This window comes from Ambystoma mexicanum, chromosome 6p, assembly GCF_040938575.1.
Source record: "Ambystoma mexicanum isolate Mex_15411 chromosome 6p, UKY_AmexF1_1, whole genome shotgun sequence".
Taxonomy (NCBI): domain Eukaryota; kingdom Metazoa; phylum Chordata; class Amphibia; order Caudata; family Ambystomatidae; genus Ambystoma; species Ambystoma mexicanum.
The window spans coordinates 372,227,496-372,241,413 of NC_090935.1; the positions used below are offsets into that span (position 1 = coordinate 372,227,496).

At 45.2% G+C, this 13,918-nt stretch overlaps 1 protein-coding gene across 1 annotated transcript in view; it reads right to left on the minus strand.

Annotated features, from left to right (window-relative positions):
• Positions 1 to 13,918, minus strand: part of NUP155 (nucleoporin 155) — a 1,628,423-nt gene that overhangs the window by 685,503 nt on the left and 929,002 nt on the right. Inside the window, exon 24 of the mRNA XM_069627148.1 lies at positions 8,312 to 8,450. Within this exon, the coding sequence (XP_069483249.1) occupies positions 8,312 to 8,450 (139 nt within the window). The remainder of the gene's footprint in view (positions 1 to 8,311; positions 8,451 to 13,918) is intronic.

Here is a 13,918-nt window from a genome sequence, read left to right on the forward strand (position 1 = left end):
GTGTGCCCAGTTATTCACTATTCTTAATAGGAGGGAAGCGTATATCTTCAACGTAATATCCAGTAGGGCGATGGGGCGGTAGTTATTAGGGTCGTCTCTACTCCCACTCATGAAAATCGTAATTACGTTTGCCGTTTTCCATGACGTTGGAACTTTGATTTTTTGTCAGCTTCCCTATTTTTTGGCATATTCGTTCTGCCCATTCTTCTGGATGTTCTTTCAGCATATAGTTGGATGTGCCCTCTGGCGCTGCCACGCACAGAGCATGCTCGTTTTAGCAGACAAATGACATCCTCCAGTTCATATGTCATATGCCACACTGTTTTTATATGCGCTGCAGCAGGGAGTTCTCTGCTGTAGGCATGTCATATAGTTATTTAAAGTGTTTTATCCAGGTCTCTTCTGGAACACTATTTATCTGTTGACGTGTCGGGTGGGTTCTTTTTGAATGGATGCAGCTCCAAACTTCAGCAGATTTAGTTTTGAGATGGCTCACATCATTATTTCTATGTGTTACTGCACCAATGTGCTTTTATGCCATTTTAACCAGTTCTTATATTGGTTCCTTAGTTTTTTAGTGTTTGCTTCGTAGTTTCGGCTATCCTCTCCATATATTTGCTTGAGTACCGCTCTCAATTCACTTCTTTTCATCCTCAGCCGGTTGCCGGAGCCATGGGTATTATATATTAACGTAGACGTACTATGACACAGAACCCGTTGATAACATGACTAGTCTCTCTACAATATCACTGTATGATATAAAAACCCTGCAATGCTGTGGAAGAATAATCAGTTGAAGCACATAATTGGACCATTAAACAAAACAAACACAAGACTGGGCGCTGTCGCGCTCGCTTATGATGGCCGCCTGAGAGAGAAGCTCTGCACCACGGCATCGCTGCGCAACCTATATCCTTCCTTACATGGTGCGAGAAACCACACAAAGGAATGGCCCATCCGGGGTAGTATCTGCAAGGCAAGCCTGTCGAGTTTGCCCCCCCCCCCACGACTGCCCTGGGACACTACAGCAGCCTCCAGTATCCCTGAGGCATGAAGCGGCAGGCCGAGCGCCCCACCCCCTCCTGTTGAACGGCAACGCTGGATTGAGGGACGTAGCACAAAGACTCTGGTGGGGCGGCACTGGCAGAGTGGTGGATCCTACCCAACAGCTGTGGGAAGCAACAGTGGAGCTTGAGGGCACTAAAATCCGACAATCCATGAAAGGGAGCAGACCCTCGACAGATCCCTAGACAAACGACCCTGCCTGAGCCTCCCGCAACACCCGACGTGACTGCAGAAGTCTGCCGGGGCATGCATGGGCATTCGACCAACACCAGCTATCGCCTACACCAATGGTGCATGAGCCATGCCCTGCTGCCCTGACAGCCAAGTCTCATCCGCACCGACCAGACCTCATCTGACTGGGCTGAATCGGGAAGGGGAACCCCCTCCCCCCCCTGCCAACCACTAGACTGATCCTTGAGCTGTAACACGGTCCCCAATGTCCCACTACTGGGCCCCACTACTGGCACCACCAACCCTCCCACACCCCATCTGCAAACTGCAGTGGATTCTCGCAGCCGGTCAACACGAGCCATTGAACGTGGGACCCAGCGGCCCAGCGCCCTGCTGCGGTGTTCCGCAGCAGGATAGACTTGCTGTCGACTTCTTCTCAGACCGCCTGCACGCCCAATAACCACCAGCGAGCTAAAGGAACACACAGTGTGCTGCTCCCCATCACCCCGTAGCCACGTGCACTGCACCACTGCCACACACTACCAGCTTGATATGGCGGAGAGTCACACAGCAAGAGTTTGACGGCATCCAGCCCTGCCATATATTCTACAATCCTGTTTCCAACCTTGTGGTGCTGCAGTGTCAAGGTCCCGCCACCATTCCACCCTATACCGCCATGCACTTAATAGTTAGCGGATTACAGTGACCTCTTGCCTTTGGTGCTAATCACGCTGCACCACTACAGCACATTCATTGCTACACGCAACAGGATACTGGGGGCAACAGAAACACCCATAACAAGGGTGCAACAACATCCATTTCTACCAGATACACCACGTGGTTCAACGAACCAAACCCTGTGGTAGAGAAACTCTACATCACTGTACTGTAGCCGCGTGCAACACACTCAATACTAAGCAAGGCAAAGAGACGCAAAGAGAGGCTCACACAATAACCATCCCCCATTCCAGTGGCAGACCATGCATAACACTTCTGCATTTTAGACAACGCATACCATGGTGCACTGTGGACAAGAGGACGACAATAAGCAGAGAAATAATAGCACCTTTTACCGTTGCACGCACCGCGAGTGTCAGACAGGTACAGGTGGACGCGTCTAAAATCCCATACCGCTGCACCAAGACCACGTGAAGCACAACCCCTGTGCAGCCCAAGGGGTATTAACCTTACTGTAACAGAACCTCCACCACGGGCGCCGGTGTATCAGCAGCACAATGACAAAAGGAGCCGGGAAAAAACAAAGCTCAAACATGTTTGCGAAATCTGCGCCCAAGACCGGGAAGGAGGGTGACAGCGCAGAGGGAGCATCCGGCTGTGTGACTGGAGTGCACAAACCTAGCGAACTACAACGCATGATGCAATATATGTGCGATGGGTACACAGCTTCACATACTAAACTGCACGATATGAGCAGCACCATCAGCTCAATAAAATCCTGCATGGACAAATCTGATGCTCGCATTACAAAATTAGAGTCCAGGGTGGGCACGAACGAAGACAAAGTCCAGACCCTGAGAGTAGACGTTGCCTCACTCTCGAAGAAGATACCATCCATTGGCAGAAAGAACAATGACCTAGAATCTAGATCGTGGCGTAACAATATGCGAGCAATAGGTGTCCCGGAAGATACTGTTGTAGGACCTATGGAGGAATATGTGGAGCATACCCTGCTGTCTCTACTTGATACGCAGAATTATCACCATACTTCGCTATAGAACGGGCTAACCGCACACTTGCACCTAAGCATGGAGTCCCACCTCGCTGATAACAGCTTGTGTATTAAATTACTGAGACAGAGACGCACTATTATGGGCCGCGAGAGCCAAGGGAGAACTACTACTGGGCTCCAATAGGTTCCACCTATGCCTAGACTTTTCAGTATCGGTGCAACAGGAACGTAAGACCTTCATGGCCACCAAGAAGAGGCTCTGCGACCACCAAGTGAAATATGCCATGCTTTACCCGGCTAAACTAAGAACAGAACATTGCAACAAGGTGTACTTCGCCGTGCCTAAGAAGCCATGAGGCTTTTAGACAAACATGTTCCAGGATGATCTTGGACCAAACACTCTTGTGCTTCGCCAATCCTTGTTAACTGATCCTAATTGCAACACCAATGTCATCGGTGGCGCCCCACAGGCGGCACTGGACTGCTTGACAATGTCCACGATATCCAACTACTCAGTGATTAAACACTAGAAAATAAGTACCTGTAACTAAGTTTAAGATGCAATAAAGTGCTGCGCTGATGCCGGGCTGTAAATCGGTCCACAGTCCCCCATGCAAAGTTTCAAATGTTGTTGGGATGTTTGATGTGGGTTGTTTGTTCCTCTGATTAGGAGAGGAGGTGGGGGTGGTAACGACAGAAACGTTTTGAAAAGAGTGCTTGACATTCATATTTTTGTTGATAGCAAATACTGGCATTGTGCAGCGTATCCGCCTGAATGTTTAATGCCTACCACAGTAGAAATCAGAGAGTATATCACAATCTGGCCTAATGGGGGCTGAGGCTGTGAACCTCATGAGTTGGAACGCACATGGGCTGGGAAACCCAACAAAGATGTGTAGGCTCCAACTATACATTTAACGGCATAAGAAGCATATCCTGTTTTTACAGGAAACTCACACTGGCCACGGGTAGTAGGAGATTTGCCAAAAACTGGGGCGCACAAGATCACTACACCTCATATTCATCCCAATGCACGGGGGTGAGGGGTCATGACCGTTATCCACAAATCCATACAATACACTCATGTGAAGGCATATATTGACCCACTAGGACGCTATGTGCTACTACGTGGTATACTTATAGGCCAGGAAATATTTTTTGTTGAATGTGTACAGGCCCAATGCTGATGACCCTGAATTCTACATGGAACTAACAGGGCTACTATCGCTGTACCCTTTAGTCCAGGTACGATGGGGGGGAGATTTCAATATTATAATCGATATAGACGTCGATAGATTGGGTTCCAAGGCCCAGCAATTGACCAGGGCTGCCCTGGCATTGCAGAGGGGTCCACGTGAGGTGGGGATGGTGGACACCTGGAGAGTACTAAAACCCACAGTACGTAAATACTCCTCCTACTCTACAGTACATGACACACTCCAGAAAAGGCGTGTGGTGGATATCCGACACACTAATGAACCATCTTAAAGAAGCCAACATTCTGCCCCGAACATTCTCGGACCACTCTCCAGTTACACTGAAACTTTCGCTGGGAGAAACGCCTGACGTGAGAAGGCAGTGGCGGTTCAAAGCCACAATCATTACTAGATTCAGTCTTCACGGCCAAAATTGGTAAACGAGTTCAGGAGTACTTCAAGATAAACACTAGCTCCGTTGATAGTCACGCATTCCCTTTGGGAAGCTTTTAAGGCATACATATGCAGCATTGCACGTGCAACTGAATCAGAATACTCAAAATAATACGCAGGGACATGCATGCCAGCGAAACTAGATTGCGTTACTTAGAGCAGGCATATGCATCTGCACCCATCAGTACAGCCCTGGGCAATATTAAAACCGAACTGGACAAAGTCCAGGGAACTGCTGAAAGGGAACTGAAGTTCCTACACGGCCCAGGCCAGGTGAGAAAGTATTGTGAAGCTGAGCGTCCCGGCAAACTACGAGCTTGAATGGTGCAGCAAGTAAAGGGCAACCACCATATCATGTTGGTGCCAGACATGACGGACCAGACGGTTCACAGCACACTAGAAGTGAGGCGAGTGTTCCACTCCTCCTACTCACCGATGTACACCAATTCAGACGTTGCGGCATCTTCAGACATGGAGGCTTTCCTAGAGAACCTCCCATTATCGATACTGCCTGACAAAGTAAGGGATAATCTCGAGCACCCCATCACACCTGAATAAATATCACATGCCACTGAAGCCCTCTCATCCGGACCGACATACAATAGAATTTTTGAAACACCTTTCAGGCCCTAGCTTATTTCTAAACCAATCGCCCTATGGGAGGAAGCCAATACCTCGGGGATACCCCCCCCCCGATCCCCATGTTGCGTGAAGCAGTGATCACTGTCCTACTTAAACCCAACAAGCTTCCATAGCAATGTGGCTTCTGCGGCCCTCTCTCACTTATAAACTCTAATGTAAGAATATTTGCTAAAGTACTGGCTTTACAATTGGCTACCTACATAGGACATATTATACACCCAGATCAATCTGACTTTGTCCCCGGCTGCTCAATTTAAGGCACCTTTTTAATGTGCTGGCACAGATCGACCCAGAGACACAAGTGGTAGCCGATGTTCTGGATATACAAAAGGCGTTTGACACTGTATCCTGGCAGTTTATGTGGGTGGTGCTTAAAAAAGAAAAAGCAACTTTGGGCCTGGATTTATATGGGTGAAACTGCTATAAAAATGCCCACTGCCAGGGTCAAGGTAAACCACTCCCTCTCGTCCCACATCGACATAGGTAGTGGGACCCGGCAAGGCTGCCCGCTATCAGCCCTATTATTATCTATAGTGATGGAACCACTTGCTGACGCAATCCGCTACAGACACGCACAAAAGGGGATCCGATTGACAGGGGTACCAGAAATCATTTCACTATATGCAGATGATGCCCTATTTATACACGACCCAGAGAGACACCTAGCACCTATTATGCAGGAAGTTCACTGATTCGGAAACCTGTCTAGGCTACATGTAAAGTGTGCTAAATCAGAGTTATTCACACTTATTGAGGCAACCATTGCCCCGCCTGACCTTATGGGATTTGCCTGGACCCCACTGGAACTTAAATACTTAGGGGTAAGTGTAACATGACAAGACCTCCCTCTATGTATGAAACTACGGCACATATCTACCCCAATTGACAACCAAATTGCTAGCTTGGCCGAAATCCCATTCACGACAGCTGACCGACTGTCGCTCCTTAAAATGATTATCCTTCCAAAAATACTATACTATTTTTTAAATATACCGCTGTGGCCGAGGGGCAATATTTTTCGACACACTAAAAACAGTGATTAACAGCTTCACGTGGCATGCTGGCACAGTACGACTTAAATGGGACAACTTGACGAGACCTTATGCACAAGGTGGGCTGGCCACCCCAGATTTGGAGAAATACTGGGTTGCTGCACAGGGGCACTATCCACTTTACTGGTTCGAAGTAGAGTCAAGGCACCCACACCTGAAAGTTGACCGGTATGCAGCTGGCACCCGCGATAACCCGTTCACTGGTGTTACCACCGCAATGAAAGGACCCCGAAGTCAATGACCCAGTTCTTACGACCGCACTAGCCTGGGGCAATAATGAAAATTGTAGATAACCCTCATCCATACCATAGGAATCTGCCGCTAAGGAACTTCTTCCCATCCCATCCTAAAATAAGCAAAAATGCAGCACAGCAATGGCCGACAGATGGGTACACGACCATGGGAGGCATAGGACCTGGAATCCTTTATTGCGTTCCAGGCCCTACCGAACCCCCCACGTAGACAAACACCGTGCTGGCTGCAATATGCTGGACTCCGGCGAGCAGTTAAAAAAACGTGGGTTGCATTCCCAGTGTAGCTACCCGACAAGCCATTAGAAACTATCACGAGCAGGAATTCCACACGGGCACAGGGTATCCAGACAATACGACCAGCTGCATAGACACAGCACTAAACCCTCATGGAAACTCTGGGGGGCCGGGGCTAGAGACCTAGAAATGGACAACACTGACGACATCTGGGAATCCATGTGTCTGCAGAATCCTGCAGTATCCCTCAATTCCAGATTCCGACTAATACAATTCAAAGTACTACACAGATTCCACTACACGCAGACCAGACTGCACCTCTTTTCACACACCTACTCTACACTCTGCCCCACATGTCACGCAGACGAGGCGGGATACCTCCACATGCTCTGGGGTTGTCTGAGGCTAAAGGGGGAAAACTGGTATGAGGTCTGATGTCATGTCAGAAATACTTAATTGCACTATAGAGCTCACCCTGCAGAACTTACTGTTTCACCAATTCAAACGGCTGCAACGCAGTTATCACAAACTAGCAAGCCTCTGTATGCTCTTAGCAATTCGATGTATACTGATGCAGTGGATACGCCCCATCTGCCCAACGGTGGTACGGTGGCTGTGTGCCGTTACGTGGGCACCTGATATGGAAGAGCGCTGGTCCACACTGCAACCTAGGAACTGCAAACCTAAAGACATATGGCACCCACCCCTTGCGCAATTACTGGTTATCAACTCAGATGAAAATAAAAGATACTCAACACCCACCAAATGACCACCCCCCCCCCCCCTTGTCATGCTGGTTGATACATCGACATGAAAGTCTCTATTCATAATATACCATGCTACAGCCACTGTAAGGTCAGAATCAATGACGAAGATGTAATTTACCTACTATTGTAAATGCTGCTATTTCACATCTCTGTTGTAATGTCAAGCACTGAATAAACAAAGTAAAAAAAACAAGAGAGCCTACTTTCTGCACCTTCTAAAGACACACTAAAAACCACCAGAAAACATCTCGACTGTAATTTAGCCCTGGCCAAACAATTCAATTCCTGCACTGAACCACTAAGCATAAACAACGGTGCGGAATTACAAACTATAACCCATGATTTCCTCTCAATCTAGTTAAGAGTATCAGTCATATCTGGTACTCCAGGAATTGCAAGGATAAATAGAGCAGATGAAAATATCATTGTAAAATCTCTGGCTTTCTGTCTCTCAAGTGGTTTTAAATTCTTATATTACAATTAGACATTTCTGTAGGATATAGGCGTACTGGTATTGTGTTGGCATCCCAGCTAGGATACCAAAAATAGTTTGCTTCTTTCATGAATGACATAAAAGTCAAGATTTCAAGTTGACAATTGGTGCAGATATGTCATGTTAGAAAAAAGTCTCAAGAAACTGAAAAGAAAATGTTCATTCATGTTTACAAATGAGTCAACAATGAACATCTGTGGCAATGCACAGTTTACCTTTAATTTTTTAAAAAAACTAAAAAATTACACTGACATTGCATCTACCTTCTTTCAAGGAAAAGTAATGATTTCTCACCTTGTCTATACTGTGAACAGACGTTTGAAAGGTCAACTTGTTGGCTAATTTTTTGATATTCCTTTAAGGACTCTCTCAAAGTTCTATCCTTTTCTGGCTTACTTGTAACCTGCCTGGACCGCTGAAGTAACTCATTGGCCTAAAATGATAGTATGAAGCAAACAAACATTTATTTAATTACAGGTTCAGAAAGAAGAGAAACTTTCACAAAGAGGAAACTTAAAAATGAAACACTACATAATAATTCACCTGAAAATCATGTCAAGAGTGCACTGGCAAGTAGATTATCTAGGGAATAACAAATGCAGTCAAAGTAATATGTGCCATGAGACAAGCAAGCAGTGTTCGTGGGTTAAAAGAATACAATATTTACCCCTAGGAAAATATCCTTTCTATGGATTCATCTACCAGAGACCAGAGATTCCTCATCTGGATAGATAACCTTCTTTGCAGTTGCTCTCGGAAAATCTTGAAAGGGGGTGCAATCTGAAGGAATCCTCTACGTCACTCATGCTCCTCGACTCTGGACAGGACATATGGTTCCATACATAAAGTACATACTATGCCCCCTTAACTCAGTTGCCCACATTTCCCCAACCCCTGTGCTAAGCAGCCATGGCAAACAATGTGCATAATAAGGTAAAATACTATTGAAAAGTGTTCGCTTTTATGAGGTATCAAACATCAAGAATGTCAACAAACTTTCGGCTTGTTTATCATTTTTTCAGGTTATAAAAGAAAATCCTCTTTAAACTAATCCACAAGAAAGCTGGGGAAGACAAACATGATTCTGTGGTAAGAGTATCCAAGGAACCAACATTACTGGTAAGAAATTGTTCCTTCAATTGATTGCATTCTCCCACAGATTCTTCATCTGGATAGCAGATGGAGGGGAGCAGAGAGAACTAGATCAGAAAACTGGAAGACTGCGAGGTGAGCAAATGGCCATCTCCAGAAAGCCGGGGTACCACGTCCTTTTGCACTCCAGTTCGATCAGGATTAGATGAGCCTAAAATTCCACAATCTTCTGGGCACCAATGGGATGATCAGAACCTGGGGAAACGAAGCAGAGGTCCACTATACTGAATGCATCCCTCAGTGCCACTCTTAGGCAAAAAGCCCTGGAGCAGAATAGCCTTCACTTCGAGCTGGCTCTCAATGTAAACAGATCCACCAAAGGGGCTACCCAAAAGTTGTTGATTTCAGAAATGAGTAAGACATCCGTGATGACATGGGCCTCTGCTAAGTAGTCCATAATGGGCACCACACAATCAAGTTCTCCCAACTTGATCTTCACCACAAGGTCTTGGCCACTTAACTCGAAACACAGAGGACATCCAACATTTCACCAGAAAATTGAACACTCATCGCGGAGCAGCCACTGCAGGGAGGCACATCCTCAACCTGGCGTCCAGTACCAGTAGAATGAAGGCAGCAATGCGACATAGGAGGTGGAGAATAGCTGAACCTGGTAGCATGCATACATTCTCGAACAGTGTGACCATTTGCTAAATGCTGGTAACCTTTCTCGGGTGGGAAAGCATACTATGCCTGCATATCCATGACTGCAGTGATAAACTGGAGCATCTGGGATGGTGTCGGATTGGACTTCTGGAAATTCAGGGAGAAGCCCAAGCAATGTATTAGTAAGCAGGTGTCTTTAAATGCCATGATTATCTGATCCGGAAGAGCCAGTCGTACAAACACTGGAATGTGTAGACTCCTCAATCCTGAGGTGAGCCCCTACTACTGCCATCAGCTTGGTGAACACCATTGGTGCAGTGCTCAAGCCACAGGGAAGCACACCTGTAACTGGAAGAGCCTGGTACTGTAGCGTGCCACAGTATAGAAGAGAATAATAAAATACTTACCATTAATGTTCTTTCTATGGATTCTTCTCACACAAATTCCTCATCTTGATAGATATCCAGCATCAGCTGCTCTGAAATGTTTTCAACAAGGGACGTAGTGCCACTCCACATGATCGACGACTCCCTCGGATACTGCAGTGCGATTCCTCTATCAGACGTGACGTTGGACATCATATAAAAGCCTGAACCATATCCTGTGCCTCAGTTTCCCCACTCCCATCTGCTCCCCCTCCCCCCAGCTCAGCCATCAACGACCGAGTCAAGGTCCAGTACGCCCCCATTCGAAAGGTTTTCAAACAGCAGAGATGGATGATGGATATCGATCATGATGAGGAATCTGCAGTAGAAGAATCCATAGGGTAAGTCATTTCTGCTTTCAATGGATTGCTTTTCTCCTGCAGACTCCACATCTTGATAGACTCCCCAAGCAGTTTGGCTAAAGGAGGAGGGCAGAAACTATTGAACAAGCAGGTTCTGCAGAATGGACCAACCAAAGCATGAGTCTGCCTCGCGGGCAACAACCAAAGCATAATGATTGGTGAACGTATGCAAAGAAGACCATGTTGCCGCACGGCAAATGTCCCTAACGGGAACACCCATTTATAGGGCTCTGGAAGTTGAAACTCCTCTGGTTGAATGCGCTCTGATCCCTGGCAGAAGTTCTTTGCATGCCAACAGGTAACTTTCAGATCTACATAAAATAACACACTGTGAAAAGGTTTCTTTTGTTATGGCGAGACCCTTACGAGAGAATGGGCTACAAACAACTCGTCCGTCTTCCGGATCTCAGATGTATGGGCAACTTAAAAGCTCAACGCTCTTTTTGGGTCAAGACGGTGAAAATGCTCCTCTTTCGAGGGGTTTGGAGGGGGGTGAACATAGGTTTCAATGGATTGTGATAGGTGGAATTCAGAAATAACTTTTGAAAGGAAGCCAGGCCTGATTGAGAAAAACTGTTTCTCTAAAAAACTGCAAAAATGGCAGTTTGTAGCATAATACCTGTAGTTCATTTACTTTCCTGGCTGACGTGATGGCAACAAGAAGGCTGTTTTAAGAGATATGATGAGAGTTGGTTTGCTTCAATTAACTGCGCACACAAACACAATTTTAAATGCTCAGTTGAGCGTTGTTTAATGCAGGTCAAAGCAGCCGACACATGTTTCGAGCAACAAAGCTCTTCTTCCAAGGCTGTAAGGTTATTTACATTGCTATGTACATATTTGGCAAAAATAAATTGAAAAACCAATGTGTGTTAGCCATCCAGACCAAAAACAATTAAGGGCATACGGGTGGTATTTTCAAAACAACATAGTAGCCCAACGCAATATGTAAGTAGACAATATAAATTGTGCAAATTAAATAAAGTCGAAGGTCATGACATAATAATAATGCAAAGTTCAGAAAAGGATATTAAAATGAGTGGTCCATGAAGCTGGTTGGAAGTTAATGATAAGTACCATCCATGGAGCGAAAAACAAAAAGGAAGAGGACAATGTCAGTAATAGGAGCTGTCGTGTAAACACAAAACTGGTCAAACGTCAAACTATTGAAAAAGAATTAAAAAAACATGGTCTCTTACCTTGGAGATGTTGGACCATATGTCTGGTACTAAGGAAGGAATTAGTTAAACAAGAACCATGTAAGAGCCGTGTGAGGAGTATACCTGATTGTATACAAGAGGGTGGTAATAGTGAATTAGTAATTAAACCTTACCTATAAGGTTGTGCAATAAGAAATGTATAAGGTTTAGTTTCTGGGTCCGCTGCAAGTGGAAAATGTGTGTTACACACAATTAATTTTAAAGTATGCTTTGCATGGAAATTGCAGTGTAATTACATACCTATATGAATGCATATGTGTGGTAAAACTGTTCGTGTTCAATTCGAGATAAGGTTGAAATATCCATGCTAACCAGCATAACAGGCGAACAAGGTTGGAGGGAGACAGAGAAAAACGGCCTAATTAGTGAAGTTGATTGATGCTCACAATGGTGAGACTGTCACGTGCGCATGCCCCCAGGACTAATCAAGTCCAAAGGGGTCTGCGCGGAAGACCTAAACTTACCGCGTCTCTGCCCGCACTGGAAAGAACAGGAGCCTTGTGTGTGTTGGGCGGGCTCCTGTTTTATCATTTGTCATACGCTGTAGGCTTCACTTACAAGCCAAATGCATACGTCGCATCGAGGCGGCCATGTTGGGTGTGTGCCCGGCAACAACCTAATGGGGAGCAACTATTTTGACCATTTAAATGTAAAAGAACAAACTAGATGAAAAGCAACAATTAATAAAGGAAAAGAAGGGAAGGGTAGCGCCAATACCCCCCCGATCTGATTGAGAAAATCTTGGGTAGGTTATACATACTTAATATTATGGACTGGAAGTCCTTACAAATGGTCAATATAACAGAAGCCAGTTAGCTGCCGAAAAGCGGTGCAGAGGTGATTTTGAACTATGCTGTGCACAAACGAATGGGGGCGCTGCAGTAACAGCACCATTAGCTTGCTGTCACTTACTGACACGCAAGACAAGAGTAATTGGACCTTATGGCAACGGAAAGTAGTTAAGCTATAATGAAAGATAAAGAACATTTTGGCAATAAGGGTTACTTGGCATATATAGAAGGGTGCCCTCATTGCCCCCCCCCCATAAGAGTGTCACATCCATGCGGTTAAATTAAATCTGAATATTTTGTGTCATGAGTTTGAATAAACTGGATACATATCCTACCCGACAATAAGGTGACCAGTGTTGGATACACAAGACAATTCCTTTACATAATGTATGCTAACAATGTATGGAACCCCATATGAGTCAGATGCATTTATTCAGTATGACTTCAGAGAAACACCGATAATTCATGCTCACTGTTCAGGCCATCAGACACAGTTCGATATTGACAAATTAGCCGTGCTTCCAATTGTCTCAATTTGAGAGTGAGATTACCACCTTTTTGTGGTAAGGTTACGTTTGCCATGCCAGCAAATTTAATCTCCGACTTATTGTCCAATTGGTGGGTAGAGTTGCATTCATCTAAGAAGTCACTATCATTTGAGCAATTTCTGCGGGCTCTGATAATTTCCCCTGAATTGCATTGACTGAGGTTGCCTTGCAAAATGTTTTTGTTGCAATGGTGTTATCCACCACACTAATTACAATATCTAAAAAATTGATACTGGTACTGCTGTATTCCTCAAAATGGTGCCTACAAATGTTAGCTATGCCCCAGCACTCACCAACCTTTTTATGCACCATTTTAGGGAACATTTTGCATTTTTTGACAACCCTTTTGTTCAATTTATTCATGTTTGGAAACGTTATATAGACGATGTGATTTTGATTTGGACGGGCACAGTGGACTGTCTTAATGAGTTTGTTAATTATTTAAACCACAATGATTGGGGCATCCAATTCACACATGAATACTGCAGTACCAGTATCAATTTTTTAGATCTTGTAATTAGTCTGGTGGATAACACCATTGTAACAAAAACATTTCGCAAGGCAACCTCATCAATGCAATTCTACATGCTTCAAGTTGCCATTAAAAAAATCAGACATCCCTAATATACCAAAAGAGGAAATTATCAGAGCCCGCAGAAAGTGCTCAAAAGATAGTGACTTCTTGGATGAATGCAACTCTACCCACCAATTGGTCAATAAGTCAAATTACATTTGCTGGCATGGCAAAAGTAACCTTAACACAACGAGGTGGTAATCTCACCCTCAAATTGAGACAA